This window comes from Phalacrocorax aristotelis, chromosome 9, assembly GCF_949628215.1.
Source record: "Phalacrocorax aristotelis chromosome 9, bGulAri2.1, whole genome shotgun sequence".
NCBI classification, from domain to species: domain Eukaryota; kingdom Metazoa; phylum Chordata; class Aves; order Suliformes; family Phalacrocoracidae; genus Phalacrocorax; species Phalacrocorax aristotelis.
Genome location: NC_134284.1, coordinates 28,361,768 through 28,375,321, shown reverse-complemented (window position 1 = coordinate 28,375,321; position 13,554 = coordinate 28,361,768). Strand labels below are relative to the sequence as shown.

Below are 13,554 nucleotides of genomic sequence, written 5' to 3'. Positions count from 1 at the left end.
TTTTTACATAAATTGTTTCTTCTTTCTCTTTACAATTTAATTAACAATTAACTTACATTAGCAACTGCCTAGAACTAACTTGAATAAATATAGCTAATAAATATTAACAGCTTAACTGGCTTTGACATTAACTTTGTAATAATATAAATCCATTGCCTTTCATGGTATTTCTCTTGATTTACACCATTGCAAATGAGTTTAGAACATCATCGATTTTAAAAAAAAATCCAACACAGTCAAATGCAATGCATTAAGTGCTTTGAACTCTCAGACCCTTAGACACAATGTCACAAAATCCCCTGTGTGTGAAAGCTTTTGTCAGATGACTGCAGGTGCTGTACATTCTGGTTGGGAGGTTGCTGCCATAGGTGCTTGTTATAGTTTCCTTTAGTGAAGTCTTTTTCTTGATATTTTCTCCAGTTACACTATCTCCTGATAGCACCCTACTCACCCCAACTCAGTTCCAAGAAGTGGATCATAACTTTTTCTTTTAACCCAAGCCACTGAAAAGAGCTGGGTTAGGGAATTATCAGAAGTATACTTAGACCAGAAAAACTGAGGGAGCAGTGATTTTTAAAGCTACAGTGGTGCAACTATTTATCTCCTGGCACCAATCATCATCAGCCAAATCTAGTTTGCCTTGCTCTTCTTCCCAAAGATGATGTTTGCAATAATGGTTTCAAATAAGAACAACTCTGCATAGAACTGCTATGTCCGGTTCCTGCATCTGTTCAAGTGTGTTCCTGCTGTGTCCCTTCTCGCTGTCTCACAGAATGAGCAAAATCCACAGGATCCCACCTTCCCCATTAAAATAGTGGTCTCTTCAAAAACCCTTGAGTTCCCATGGAAGGAGACATTCTAATGAGATATTTAGTATTATTATAAACACAAACACTCTTGAGAAGAGCTAAGCAAAACTTTTGACCTTTTAAAGACATACATAAAATTACTTCTAGCGCAACTATAAAAACCTGAAGCTTATATAATATTTTGCACAAATGTAGTATTATTCCTTTACTACAAATGAAAAGTGACCCTAACTTATATGGATACCTTGGTCTTCCTAAGTATCTGAAACGCACAACTGGAAAAGCCAGGTCTAATTCAACTCAGGTTTTAAACAGCAGTCAGCGTAGCCAAACTAGACACACTTTCTAGTTATTTTCTCTCAAACTGAATTTAAAGTCTTGTCAAACCATGTAAAAACCACCTACTAGGACAGACCACTACAACAAAACATGCACTGAACTCCAGCACAAGATGAAAAGAAAATAACAAATTCAAGGTACATTGATAGAAAATGCCATAGTGGAAAAAGCGTTCTGACTTATGTCAGCAGAATCCTAAAATAAAGGAAAACACACATGAAAAACCTAGACATGTTTGCTCATCTTTAGTCCTCTCTTCTGAAGAAGTGCAGTCATGTCCCTGTGGGAAGTAATATGATCCAAGGATATGAACATAACTTTTCTTATATCTGTAAACAAGTTAACAACAGCTAGTGAGTTACAACACAAATGAAAAAGAACAGATGTCATTTCAGCTTAATTTTCAGCTGCTTTCTTTTGATGCTTGTAGAGGATAATAAATTTATCAGGCTTTATAAAGAGGATTGAAAATTAAGCTTGCTTTCTTATGGAGATTTGGAAACTTTAAACCTGACCTTCTCATACAGTATTTATAATCCTGGTGGTCCTGAGATGATCTCGCTGATGCCCAAAGGAGAGGCTAGTTTAAAATAGCAATGTTACCATGACGTTCTGCAGCCTAAAATGATATAGTGTAGAATGTAAGTATGTATAAGCAAAATGAAAAATAAAATTTGGATAAAATACCTTGTAAGTGTCAGATTGCTGTAAAAAAGTTTCAGTTTTGAAAGGGTGTACTTTATTGCAGCTTATGCTTGCACTTAATGAACTCTCTCCTCTGTTGAATAGCAAATTAAAACCTACTTGCTTTTCTACAGGGAATCCTGAAAAAAATTACTTAAAGAAACATGCCTGTATGAATGAACATGTATGTGCAAATGGGATTATCAATCTTCCCAAACACTGGAGAAATCAGAAATGACGGTCCTGCAGTCACTGCACACTCATGACTCCAAGGTCATCAATCTCTCCACTGAAGATCACCAAGCACTAAATCATTAGGAGATTAAAGTCTTTACATGCTACTTTATCCTGTTGGGAGAAATTATACTAAATATCAGGGTTAAATCTCACTGAAAGGAGAGCAACATGATACATACACACAGAGAAAAACAGTAGCCAACAAGCCCCTGTAACGCCACGTAATCATCACACAGAACTGCCCTAATTTAATCCCCTTTGCAAACAGTTCCAGCAGCCCACAATCAATAGAGACAGTCACAATGCGTGGCTGCTTTGCCCTGCCATGTCAGCAGCACAAGATGAACAAAGGAATCTGCCCTGCCTCGCACCTAAACCACCGAGAAAAACGTCTCGTCTGGCATTTCTGCCACGTTTGGTTTTTATTATTCAATCACTTGCCCGCAGGATATTCCTTTGTATTCCTAAAAGTATCATTGCTAATATATATGGTATTTACTTTGCATTCATCAGAACACTAGGACAAGGCAATAAGGAAACTGGCAACAATATGCAACCGTTATTTGTATTCTAAGTGTTGGGCACGCCCCTTCACCCTCTCCTAGATTGTTCTCTAATGTTGCAATGATAGCTCAACCCCAAAACGTTGCTAGGCTTTTCTTACTGGTTAGCCCCTCTCAACCTTCTTTGTTAACACCCACTACACCAAGAAAACTAGCCACTCGGCAACCTTGATGTATGACTTGGTTAAATCTCTTGGGTCCAAATGACTGCAAACTACTCAACCACAAACGACCTTAACAGCAAGTTTTTTCTGGTACCTTTTTCAACCTCCTCAGCTTTTCTTCAGTATTAACATCAACTGTAATTTTTGTCCATCTGTCTCAGGTCAGATGATCCCTTTTAAAACCAAAGCAGTTCTTCACATGAAAGCATACTGACATGGACAGAGGAAGTGTTTTAAAAAGTGATTGCATATTTAGCGAAAAATAAAAGCCCATTAATATGAAAAGCTTAAGAAATCTAATAACAGCTCTTCTTATTGCAATCACATTCTTACAGTTTGGTGTTGTTTCTTCAATGCCAGTTCTTAAGGGAAGGCTGATAACATCAGGCAGTTTGTTTCCAGACTTCCAGAAGGCAGAATTCTCACAGGTCTGACACATCCAGCATTGTCATGGGCAACGCTGGAACAGCAGTGCCAAAGGAAGGCTTGAAAAGTCTTGAAAACTATCTTGGACTAGACCCTGCTCCTGAATCATTGCCACTGGTTTCATTATGGAGTGAAGAAAAGACATGCATTTGTGCTGAAACTCTTTTACCAATCTATTCAGTAACCGAGATCAAACCCGCTGCAGGTAATGATTATTATCACACAGGCTCCGCTAATTTATTAGCAATGTTTTTTGCATCTTTCACACTGAGCTTTTGGAAAATCTTTTCCTCTTTCCTCCCCTTCAATTTTTTTTTTATCATTTTGTTTATGGGGTATTTTTCCTACGGTCCTTTTGGATGTTTTGTTGAAAAACAATTTATTGCACGAGAAAACTTCATCAGGAAAAGCAGATTTGTTTACTCTCTGTTACAACAGGAGTTCTTAACATCCTTGGCACACACCTAAATTATAAGAAAACGTCTCCATATATGGCAGGTACTTCTCCTACCACATATGACAGTGCACGTTAGTTCCTTTTGCATTCACACCCATACAGAATTGTACAGTAAACTTGTTCAGTGAAAAGTTATTGCAAGTATACCTTTCATAGTCTCAGCTTAAGGAAACAGCCAGAGCTGTATGACCACCAGCCCTCAGTTAACTGTGAACTTACTACAGCCCTTCTATATATGACTTTTTGGGAACAGCTTAGTTTAAGTAGTGCCTCTGGAGGCTCATTACCTCAGCAGTTGCCACAGTTGACTATTTGTTTGATTGTGCTCCAAAACATATCTGAGAAATTATCTAATTAAAACCCAGGTAGGTAAAACCAGCCACGAGCTCTAGTTTGAAGGTGGCCATACAACAATGTGTGAGGTGATGTGAGAAACGTACAGCTGGAATGAGACCTACCACTGAAGAAATCATGATCTGAAGCCATGTTTTGAACAATGCCGAACCTCTTCATTAGTATATGTATCCAAATTACTTAAGCTTACATTAGGACTTCCTGTTCTATGACAGGATGCTAAGAGGCTAGGTAAAAAGCAAACTTCCCTCCTTATGTCTGATATTCTAACCAGTTAAAAGCTTTAAACACACAAAACCGGCTTTTAAAGGGAACATCACAATGAAACATTTGCAGATAAACTCTTTGATTGCACACTTCCCTGAAAATACACCAGGGATTAAAAGTATTGCACAGCATAATGTAACAGTTCTATGCCCCAGGAGGCCACAATCAGAAAGAAACATTAGCCTCTAACATTCTGCTTCATTCATTCAGCCTTTGCTTGCTGAAAAAGCAATTCAGAGGAAAAGTGTTCTTGATGTTCTCCATTAATAACCTGAACTTTGAGAAACCTACTCAGTTCCTTAACAGCCCCAAACTGCCTGTTGTTATTCATTTATTTAGAAATACCTTTTCTGCTTGTTTATATGTGTGCCTGTGTATTCGGTATTTTAATGAAAGCAGCCTGTTAAAAGTTTTGTTCAGCATCATCTATGAGAATATACAGAGTTCTTTTACCCTATTGGAACACCTTCTTTCACAAAGAATGATTCAACTATACAGGTTAAATGAAATAAATTACTTCAGGTGAACTAAGATTTCACATTTAAATTGTGTCACATATTTCGGTGTCACTAATTGAAAAATTAAGTGGTTTGTGGCATGTACCTAATTCGTTTGGACTTAGACTGTGTATCAACTAAGTGCTGAGAAAGACTGAAACATAATCAACAAATTGAGACTTCAATTCATGTGAAATTTAATTTTTTCTAAGCTTTCAGAATTAAGAGGCTGGGATTTTAATGCAGAATTTTCTTTATTTAATGTATTTTGAAGCTTCCCTTGTGCCTGTTAAGGGCTTCTTATTCCCATTTGCCTGCTTGCCTTTCCAGTATCCCAGGAAATATAATTTCATTTCCTCTGTAGCAATCCTCTGTAGCTGTCACAGATCTTTTCTCACAAAATCAACACATTAAAAATACTAAAGGAACATTTAATGAAAATTATTTCTTTTCATAGAAATATTAGGGAACTACTATTTTGAGAAAGCTCTTCAAAATCAAATTTGCCCCTGAATTGAAATTCCTATTCAGAAAGGGGGAGACACATACACACAACACACACACCCCTCTTAAAAAACGTTAGCTCAAAGAGTATTCTAGCACGATGAAGAATTAATCTAGTTGAGACATTGTTTATGTCAAATACCCCCTTTCAGACATTCATTTTCTGGCTTTCCCTACTTTCATTTCGCTGAGGACTAAAACAAGCTGCTGAGCTGTTTCCATCAATGTCTCAGAAACTGGAGTGGATGGGAAATAACCTTGTCAATCATCATATTCTAAAACACAAAAAAATTCCCGAACAGAACTTTTTCTGATGTTTTCTCTAAAGTCTCTAATGAGGGAGACCTCCAGAGTTTCTTGTTTAAGCAATCTCTTCTAGCACACAAATGCTATTGCACTAAGCAAGTTTTTCTTAGTTTCTAGGAGGAATGTGAAGCAAACAAGATTCTGGTCCAAACACTGACGTTTTTCATGGCAATACACAGCATTAACAAAGTCCCTCTCAAGCTGATTATGCCTATAAACTGATGACCTACCATTTTAACACTGAGAGAACCCATTAGTACTGTTCACATGCTTAGATACGTGCACATCTTTCCTAAACCTTAACAGTCCCATCTGAGTTCTAACAGAGGCAAAAAAATCACTTATCTGCTTGCATGACTGGCTTTGAAAATGTGAAATATTAAATTATTAAAATGGCATCTTTTCAAAAAGCATGCCACTTCTCACTGAAGTTGTACAATTTTTGCTACTCAGAGGTAAATCATTACTCAGATTTTCTCTTTTAAATGTTTTATATTCTTCCCTAAACTAATCCTGGAGACACTTCCATTGAATCAGAGTATTAGTAATCCTATTGTAGTCTCACACACACAGTGTGGGTGTACACTGTGGGTGCACCAGTGAACGCTATTCTGAAGAGAATCCAGAGCTCTTCTAGATCCACCTGCCTTCCATCCATGCCGGTCTCATCATCTGGCTACAGAAAGATGATCTAGATGTGCCCGGCAGCATATTAAGCCATCTAAGCCATCTAGCCTGTTGCTAACACACTAACCCTTCTGCCACGCTCATGCACGCCAAGCCCTGTATCCTTCAAAGGATATTCTGAGGCTGCAACTGGGGGCCACGCCTGCAAGTAAGTTCGCTGGATGGACAGCAAATCCGTCTTGAAAGCAGCCTCAGGGCATCCCTCAAAACAGGGTCTAAAAAGAACCAATATGGCTTCTTGCAGTAATAACAATAAACCCAGGAGAAAGCACTGTTTGACTGGGGCCTACATGAAATGCTCCTCCTCAGCTACAGCTTTTAAATTTTGTTACCTCACCAGAGCAATTGAGACCTGTGTTTAAATTCCAGCCAACAACTCATGCGGGCGGGTGAGGAAGAAATAAGTATGGAAAAGTAGTCCTGATAATACATATTCATTAGCTAACTTTTGCACAGAAACTTCTCCCCAAGGTGATCCAAGATCTTGGGAGTTTAATGTCCCAGTTGAAAATACTTCCTTCACCCTCCAAATATTTAACTCTTATGACATTTATTTACATAATATACTTAATTACACAAACGTCCTTGGATTTATCATCTCAGATTCAAGGACATCTGTAGCTTTTCAGTAGCTATCATGTATTTTAAATTAGAATAAATTTCATGGTACATACCGACTGAGCTGGACTAAGCTGACTACTTATGAATGCAGTCACAAGGGCAGATTATTAGCTGTATTGGTCTAATATGTTCATAATTAGCATTTGAAAACAGTTCTTTTAAAAGTTATTACTGTTATTTGGGATCACCTTTGCGTCTAATTTGGTTTACACTAGCCAAATAGATCTCTTTAAGAATCCTTGCACTATATTCAAATCAAAATTACATATAAGCAAGGCCACGTAAGACATTCCCTGTTTTCACCAAAGTGTTTAAATATTGTACTTTTATGTAACTTTTTTTTTTTTTCCCATTTTACTCACGCTCCATTTTGGAATATTTTTAGAATAAACTTCCAGGCGTTTTGCAGGGAACCCAACCCGCCCATCCAAAACAGCCCCTGCAGCAAAACTCAGGAAAACTCATGAGGTTTATCAGCTGCTGGTCTTCAAGCCGGGTCACGACGCGATTCTCCCAGAGCAGCAGCAGGCCCGGCGCACCCTGCCAGGCGGGGTTATACCCTCGCAAGCGCTGGCCCTGCGCAGGCCCGGGGCTCTGCTCCCGGGGAGCGCGGCGCCGGCAGCCTCCCGCCCGGGCAGCAAGCGGCCCGTCCCCCCCGCCCGCCGGCACCTCGGGATCTTGTGTCGCTTATCGTGAAGGGTCAGCTATTTATATTTATAGTTCAGGGCTTTTGCTTTCCTAGTGGCATTTCGAGGCGAAGCCAGGGGGGTTGGGGGGAGCATGGCTGCCCACCGGGGCACGCTGCGTCCCACTGCGGGAAAGGGAGAGAGGGGACGAGGAGGAACAGGAAGAAAGCCAACCGGAGCGAGGAGCGGCAGAAGATGAAGGCAGGGGGGCGGGGGGAGAAGAGGGGGAGCAGCATGGGGGAGAACGGGGGGGGGGGGGGGACCCGCGAGGGAAGGAGGGTGCTGGGCCGAGGGGAGCGGAGCGGGGGTAAAGCGGGGGCCGACAGCACGGAACGCAGGGCGGGGGAGCGGCGGGCAGAGCCGGCCCGGCCCGGCACCCACCTGGCACCGGCACACAATGTCCGACTCGGTGGCCAGCAGGTCGACCACCTTGCCCTTGCCTTCGTCCCCCCACTGCGCCCCCAGCACCACCGTCACTTTGTTACCGCCCGGCTCGCTGCGCGCCCGCTTCAGCCCGCCGCCGCCGGGGTGGCTGCTGCGGTCGTTGGACGCTCGGGTGCCCGACATGGTGGGTGGGTGCGTGGGAGGGTGGCTGGAGCCGCCGCCTCGCTCTGCCGCGCTCCCGCGCCGCCGCCGAGCCCAGCCCCTGCGCGCTGCCCGCGCCGCGCCGCCGCCGCCCGCCTTTAACGGCGCCGCCGCCGCCCGCCCCGCGCGGCGCGCTGACGTGCGGGTCCGGCTGCCCCGCCGGCCGGGGCCGCGCTCACACGGACGGTCTCCTCACGCACACACACGGTCTCCTCACGCGGTCTCCTCACAGAAACGCACGGTCTCCTCACACGCACACACGCAGCCTCCGAGGCACTGGGGCTGTGGCACTGGGGCACGCGCAGTCCGGAGGCACGCGTGTGACCAAGGCACCTCAGAAGGACGTGGGTCTGTGTCACCCTCAGACACACTTCTCTGAGGCAGCCAGGCCTGTGACAGAGACACAGACAGACAGACGTCGGGCTGGGTCACGCGGGGCTGTGTCGCGGTGAGGCTCGCTCACGCGCTGGCCTGAGGCATGCGGCTGTGCCACACTGGCACAGGGCTGAGGAGCGGCTGCGAGATGGAGAGGCACAGCATGTGGGTCTGAGGCCCGGGGGGGCCACAGACGCCTGTGTCGTCCTGGGTGCAGAACTGCCACTGTGAGGTGCACGAGCAGTGCGGAGGTGTGCGTGACAGTCACAGCGAGACTGACCCTTAGCCTGTCTCTTGGTCTTGGGCACAGGGACTGCGTCGCTGTGAGACACACTCAGTCCTGAGGCGTGCGACCTGTGTCACTGCCAGACAGGCAGACACTGGCCTGAGGAACACGGGCCACTGTTGCTGCGAGACAGATGTTGCTCTGAGGCGTTTGGGACTGTCGCTGTCAGAATTGCACACAGAATTGCACACGCAGAGTAGCTTGACACGAGCACCGGTACGCTCACAGTGCCCTGTGGTACGTAACAGCAGAAGGACAGGCACACAGGCTGCTCCAGCACACGCAGGTCATGAGACACAAACATCCACCCGCTGGCCCGAGGAGCACAGGCAGGCACACTTTGGGTTTGACAGACACACATGCTAGCCTAAAATACATAAAACTGTTGCTACTGAACTGGCACATACCCCGCTGACAGACACAGACATATCCTGTCCTGGTGGCCTGAGACACCCGAGACCATTTTGGTGAGGCACGCATGCACACCCACATACACTCACTTGCTGACCTGAAAAAACACAGGACTGTCACTGTGATACAAATAAACAAGTGAGGCGCGTGGAGCTGTGTCACAGGGACAGATTTACATGCCTGCTTCCCTGGTGTGACAGGCAAACAGACGGTGCCTGGCATTCATAACCCCTTCCCTTTGGAAGAGCTGTATGCTAGGCTTGACTTTTTCTGTAACACTTGTCCTCTAGCTCCAGGAATGTGGCACCATGTCCTTAAGAAAGCAGTGTGAAAAATGTAAGCTTACAGACTAGCCTGAGGCACATGCAGCTGTGGTAGTACAAGGCATATATATGCACATACGTGCCTGCACGCACACGCATGCACAGAAGCAAAGCACCAGCAGAACATAACAGGTTGCAGCTTCAGACAGGAGGAACTGCCCCAGCTGCTGCTTGCATGCTCCTCCCGGCAAATGCACGCGTGTGATTCCTACCGAGAGAGCAAGTGACAGAAATGCAGCATTTTCGAGTGACACATTCCATCTCTCACACTGTGGCTCGGATGAGATACCATGACATATATAAGATCACACAAACGCGCTGTGGACACAGTTGTCAAGATGCAGAAAGGTACTCATACAATCTGTTACTCTGGTATAAGCATGAAAAGAAGGTACTGGAATACTCAAATGAACTCCTGAGAAAAATAAAAATACAGCAGCATGTACAGCCCATTTCAAATGTGCATGTGTGGGCTCTGTGTGCATGTATGCATCTACCCATGTGTATACACATACATGTATGTTTATGTATGTGCCTGTATAAAAATAGAACAGAATCCAGACTCCAGCACCTTCTATGCATTCCTGGTGGCAAATGGAGCAGGCATTTGCTCTACTTCATTTCTAGCATTCACTCTGGGAAAAGGAGGTAGGGATTTAACACTTTGTATGCTCCAGCTGAACTTTTAGCATCGATCAGTGGAGGTGATAGATATGGAAGAGAAGACTGTAATGGAGCTTCTGATGTTTGAGCATAGTTTCTCCTGCTATTGCAGTCAACTAAATTGTACAACACCTTGCTGTTCCTACTGAATGCACTCAGTTCTAGTTAGAAACCTCTGCTAATTTCCAGCCTTCTAGCCAATTTATATCCATATCTTCTGGGCTGATGTTGCCATTTAGTTTAAGTACTTCTTCCTCTCCCTTTCCTGTGTATATATTTATAGAAAGAATTACATTCAGTCTCTGGCTTTGTTCTGCTCAGCAGAACTCTTCTCCCCTAAAGTCCGGTCCTCAATTTGCTGGTCGTGCTCATCTGCCTGCCCTGCACCTGTGCTGAATTTGGTTCATGTTTCTTGATTTTGGGCAGCTAGAATTGTACACTGTGGTCCACACCAAGTTCCCTGCTACCCTCTACACAGGAATTAATGTCTTCTCCTTTCAGCTGGAAATACCTCACCTAAGACATCCCTGGACTTGTCAAATTTCACATACGTGATGAAAGTCAGCTCCTCTTCCACACTTCTTCACTGCACTGCTGGGATCTCATGTGCTGAAATGCTGCTGCCCCTTTATGCCTTTGGCACTTCACATGCACAATACAGCTACTTGGCATTTCACGTACATGGTCACAGCCAGATGCCACGCACAATCTAACATGGCCTGCAAGACAAGCCTCCAGCTTGGGTTCCAGAATACTGCATTATAGAATTTTAACTTACTTTTATTTTTACTATTTTTTCAGTTGTATGGATGGAAAGTTACTGTGAAGTCTTCAAGATGTTTGGTTCCTGTGGTCTAATATGCACTAAATGTCTGCTCACAACTCCTCCAGCGTAGGCTTTACGCCAGACCCTTTGGGCTTCTTGCGCTGGTACCAGCCAGTCCAGAGGTGCCCAGTGTCCCAGACCAGTTGAGCTTGAAGTTGTTCCACCTGACATGGGAACTGCCAGCACTGGCTGTGTTTGTCTTCACAGCCACACATGCAGCAGCTTGTGGACCACATCTGAAAAACTTCTGCACTGGTCTATCATCTCCTCAATTATTTACAGCCAGCCCGGTCCTGCTGTACAACAGAAATTCCGGTTGATGACTTAAACTTCTCTTTACCTGATACCGTAACCCCCTTTGTAATTGTAGTCACCCCATACACCGCACGACACTGAGTCCATGTCTACTGCATTTGGTCTGCCTTGATATTTGGCAAAGGAAGCCAGTGCCAGAGTGATCTGTTTCAACTTTTGCTCATCCCTTTTTTACTTTATCCCAACTTCTTTCCCCTCCAGGCTTTTATTTCAAAATTTCCTTGAAAGCTTTCCCTACTCTTCCATCAAATCTTTAGATTCTTTTGCTGTGTAATAACAAAATCATTTTGTCCATTAAATAATAAAAATTATGTCACCTCGTTGTGGAATAAGTATTTGTCAGGCATTATGTTTACAGTTGTTTTCACAATTTGAAAACATGATCACCAAGAACAGCAAAATGTAGCCGTGCTGTCACTCAGTTCCCTTACACACACACTAATTCTCTTCAAAACTGTTGGCTTGCGAGTCAGCTCCACACAACTAGAGCATAACGATACCCTTTGGTGCAAGAAATACATATTCCTGGTGCTGTTCCTCTGCAGGAGAAGCTGTATACAGCTACATTTTGAAGGCAGGGAGGATCCCAGGATTGTATTTATTATTATTTGTATGGCATTTAGCATTGCCATTCTTGCATGGCTTTTTTTCTCTCTTTATGATACTCCACACCTATAGGCGTAGGAACTCAAATCTTTTTCCAGGGTAATGCTGTTGCTGTTCTTTTGGTTGGTTGGTTGGTTTTTGGTTATGCTCTATCTGTTTTTTTTTGAAAGCAAATCATCCTGTCGTGGCTACATGTAAATTGCCCTCCTTAAGGACAGCTCACAGCCACAAAGAAGATATTAATAACTTTCATGTATCTTCAAAGTGACTGGCCTGGTGGAAATCTCTGCATTTTGTTTGTGCAAAGAAAGGTGCAGTTTCTCTGCTCTTAATAGCCAGAAAGTATTCTAACGTATTCTGGGGTTTTCTCCTTATGTTATTATGTTATTTCAGATGTAGCAAACTTAGAAATTTTTTTATGTTCTCTTCATCATTTCTGTAATTGGATCCACTGTCCTTCTGAGATGGCCAGAAACTCCAGTTGCATTTTCTTTCCAGTGCCAAAAATGTCAAACCTTCCATTTGGAGAACAAGTCTGATGAGGGGTGGCTGAGGAAGCTGGGGTTGTTTAGTTTGGAGAAGAGGAGGCTGAGGGAGACCTCATCGCTCTCTACAACTACCTGAAAGGAGGTTGTAGTGAGGCGGGGGTTGGTCTCTTCTCCCTAGTAACAAGTGGTAGGACAAGAGCAAATGGCCTGAAGTTGCACCAGGAGAGGTTTAGACTGGATATTAGGAAAAATTTATTTGCCGCAAGAGTGGTCAGGCATTGGCACAGGCTGCCCAGAGTGGTGGTGGGGTCACCATCCCTGGAGGTGGTCAAAAAATGTGTAGATGTGGCACTTCAGGGAGGCATGGTGGTGTTGGGTTGATGGTTGGATTTAATGATCCTAGAGGTCTTTTCCAACCTTAATAGTTCCATGATTCTACGATTTCTGTAAACTGTTTTACATGAAAAAATTACTGAACACTGCAAGCAAACTAATCATCCAGGGGAACACTTCTCTTTGTATAGAAGTTCAAACCGTGTAACCCAGTGTAGAAATAATATGAAGCAGTTCATTACTTGAAGTGATTTATTCTTCTTACACCAATTCAAAAGCAAACTCAAGTCATGCAGAATGACATGCGACTTGTAAGGGCTGCAGGTATGCAGTGTCCCCCTCCCCTGTGAGTCACCCGGTGCTGGGTGCTGACAAAGGCGGCAATGAGCCATTAGCTCAGTAATTGGTATCAGTATCTCAAGGGAGCTCCCTATTCCTCAGAGCTCTTCCACTAAAACCAATTCATCGGACAATGCTTGACCTTTGCCATTTCACAGAAAAATTTTCAAGCATTTGCCTTCTCAGATAAAAAAACACAGTGCTTTTTACTTTAAGGCAACTAATAGGAGGAAAATATGTCCACGTGATTAAAGCAGTGCACTTCACATTTACTGCAGAATAAATTAACCAAAACTATACTGTTTCTTTTCGGAACTACAAGAAGAGTTACCAAACTCTTGTTTGTTCCCAGCCCTGATAAAAACAGTAAATCTGTGCAAAAGCACATGAAGAACTGTACTCA

At 43.6% G+C, this 13,554-nt stretch overlaps 1 protein-coding gene across 1 annotated transcript in view; it reads right to left on the bottom strand.

Annotated features, from left to right (window-relative positions):
* Nucleotides 1-8,297, bottom strand: part of ADSS1 (adenylosuccinate synthase 1) — a 31,056-nt gene extending 22,759 nt beyond the window's left edge. Inside the window, exon 1 of the mRNA XM_075104063.1 lies at nucleotides 7,983-8,297. Coding sequence (XP_074960164.1) covers nucleotides 7,983-8,168 — 186 coding nt within the window. The 5' untranslated portion in view covers nucleotides 8,169-8,297. The remainder of the gene's footprint in view (nucleotides 1-7,982) is intronic.
* Nucleotides 8,298-13,554: the final 5,257 nt, after the last annotated feature.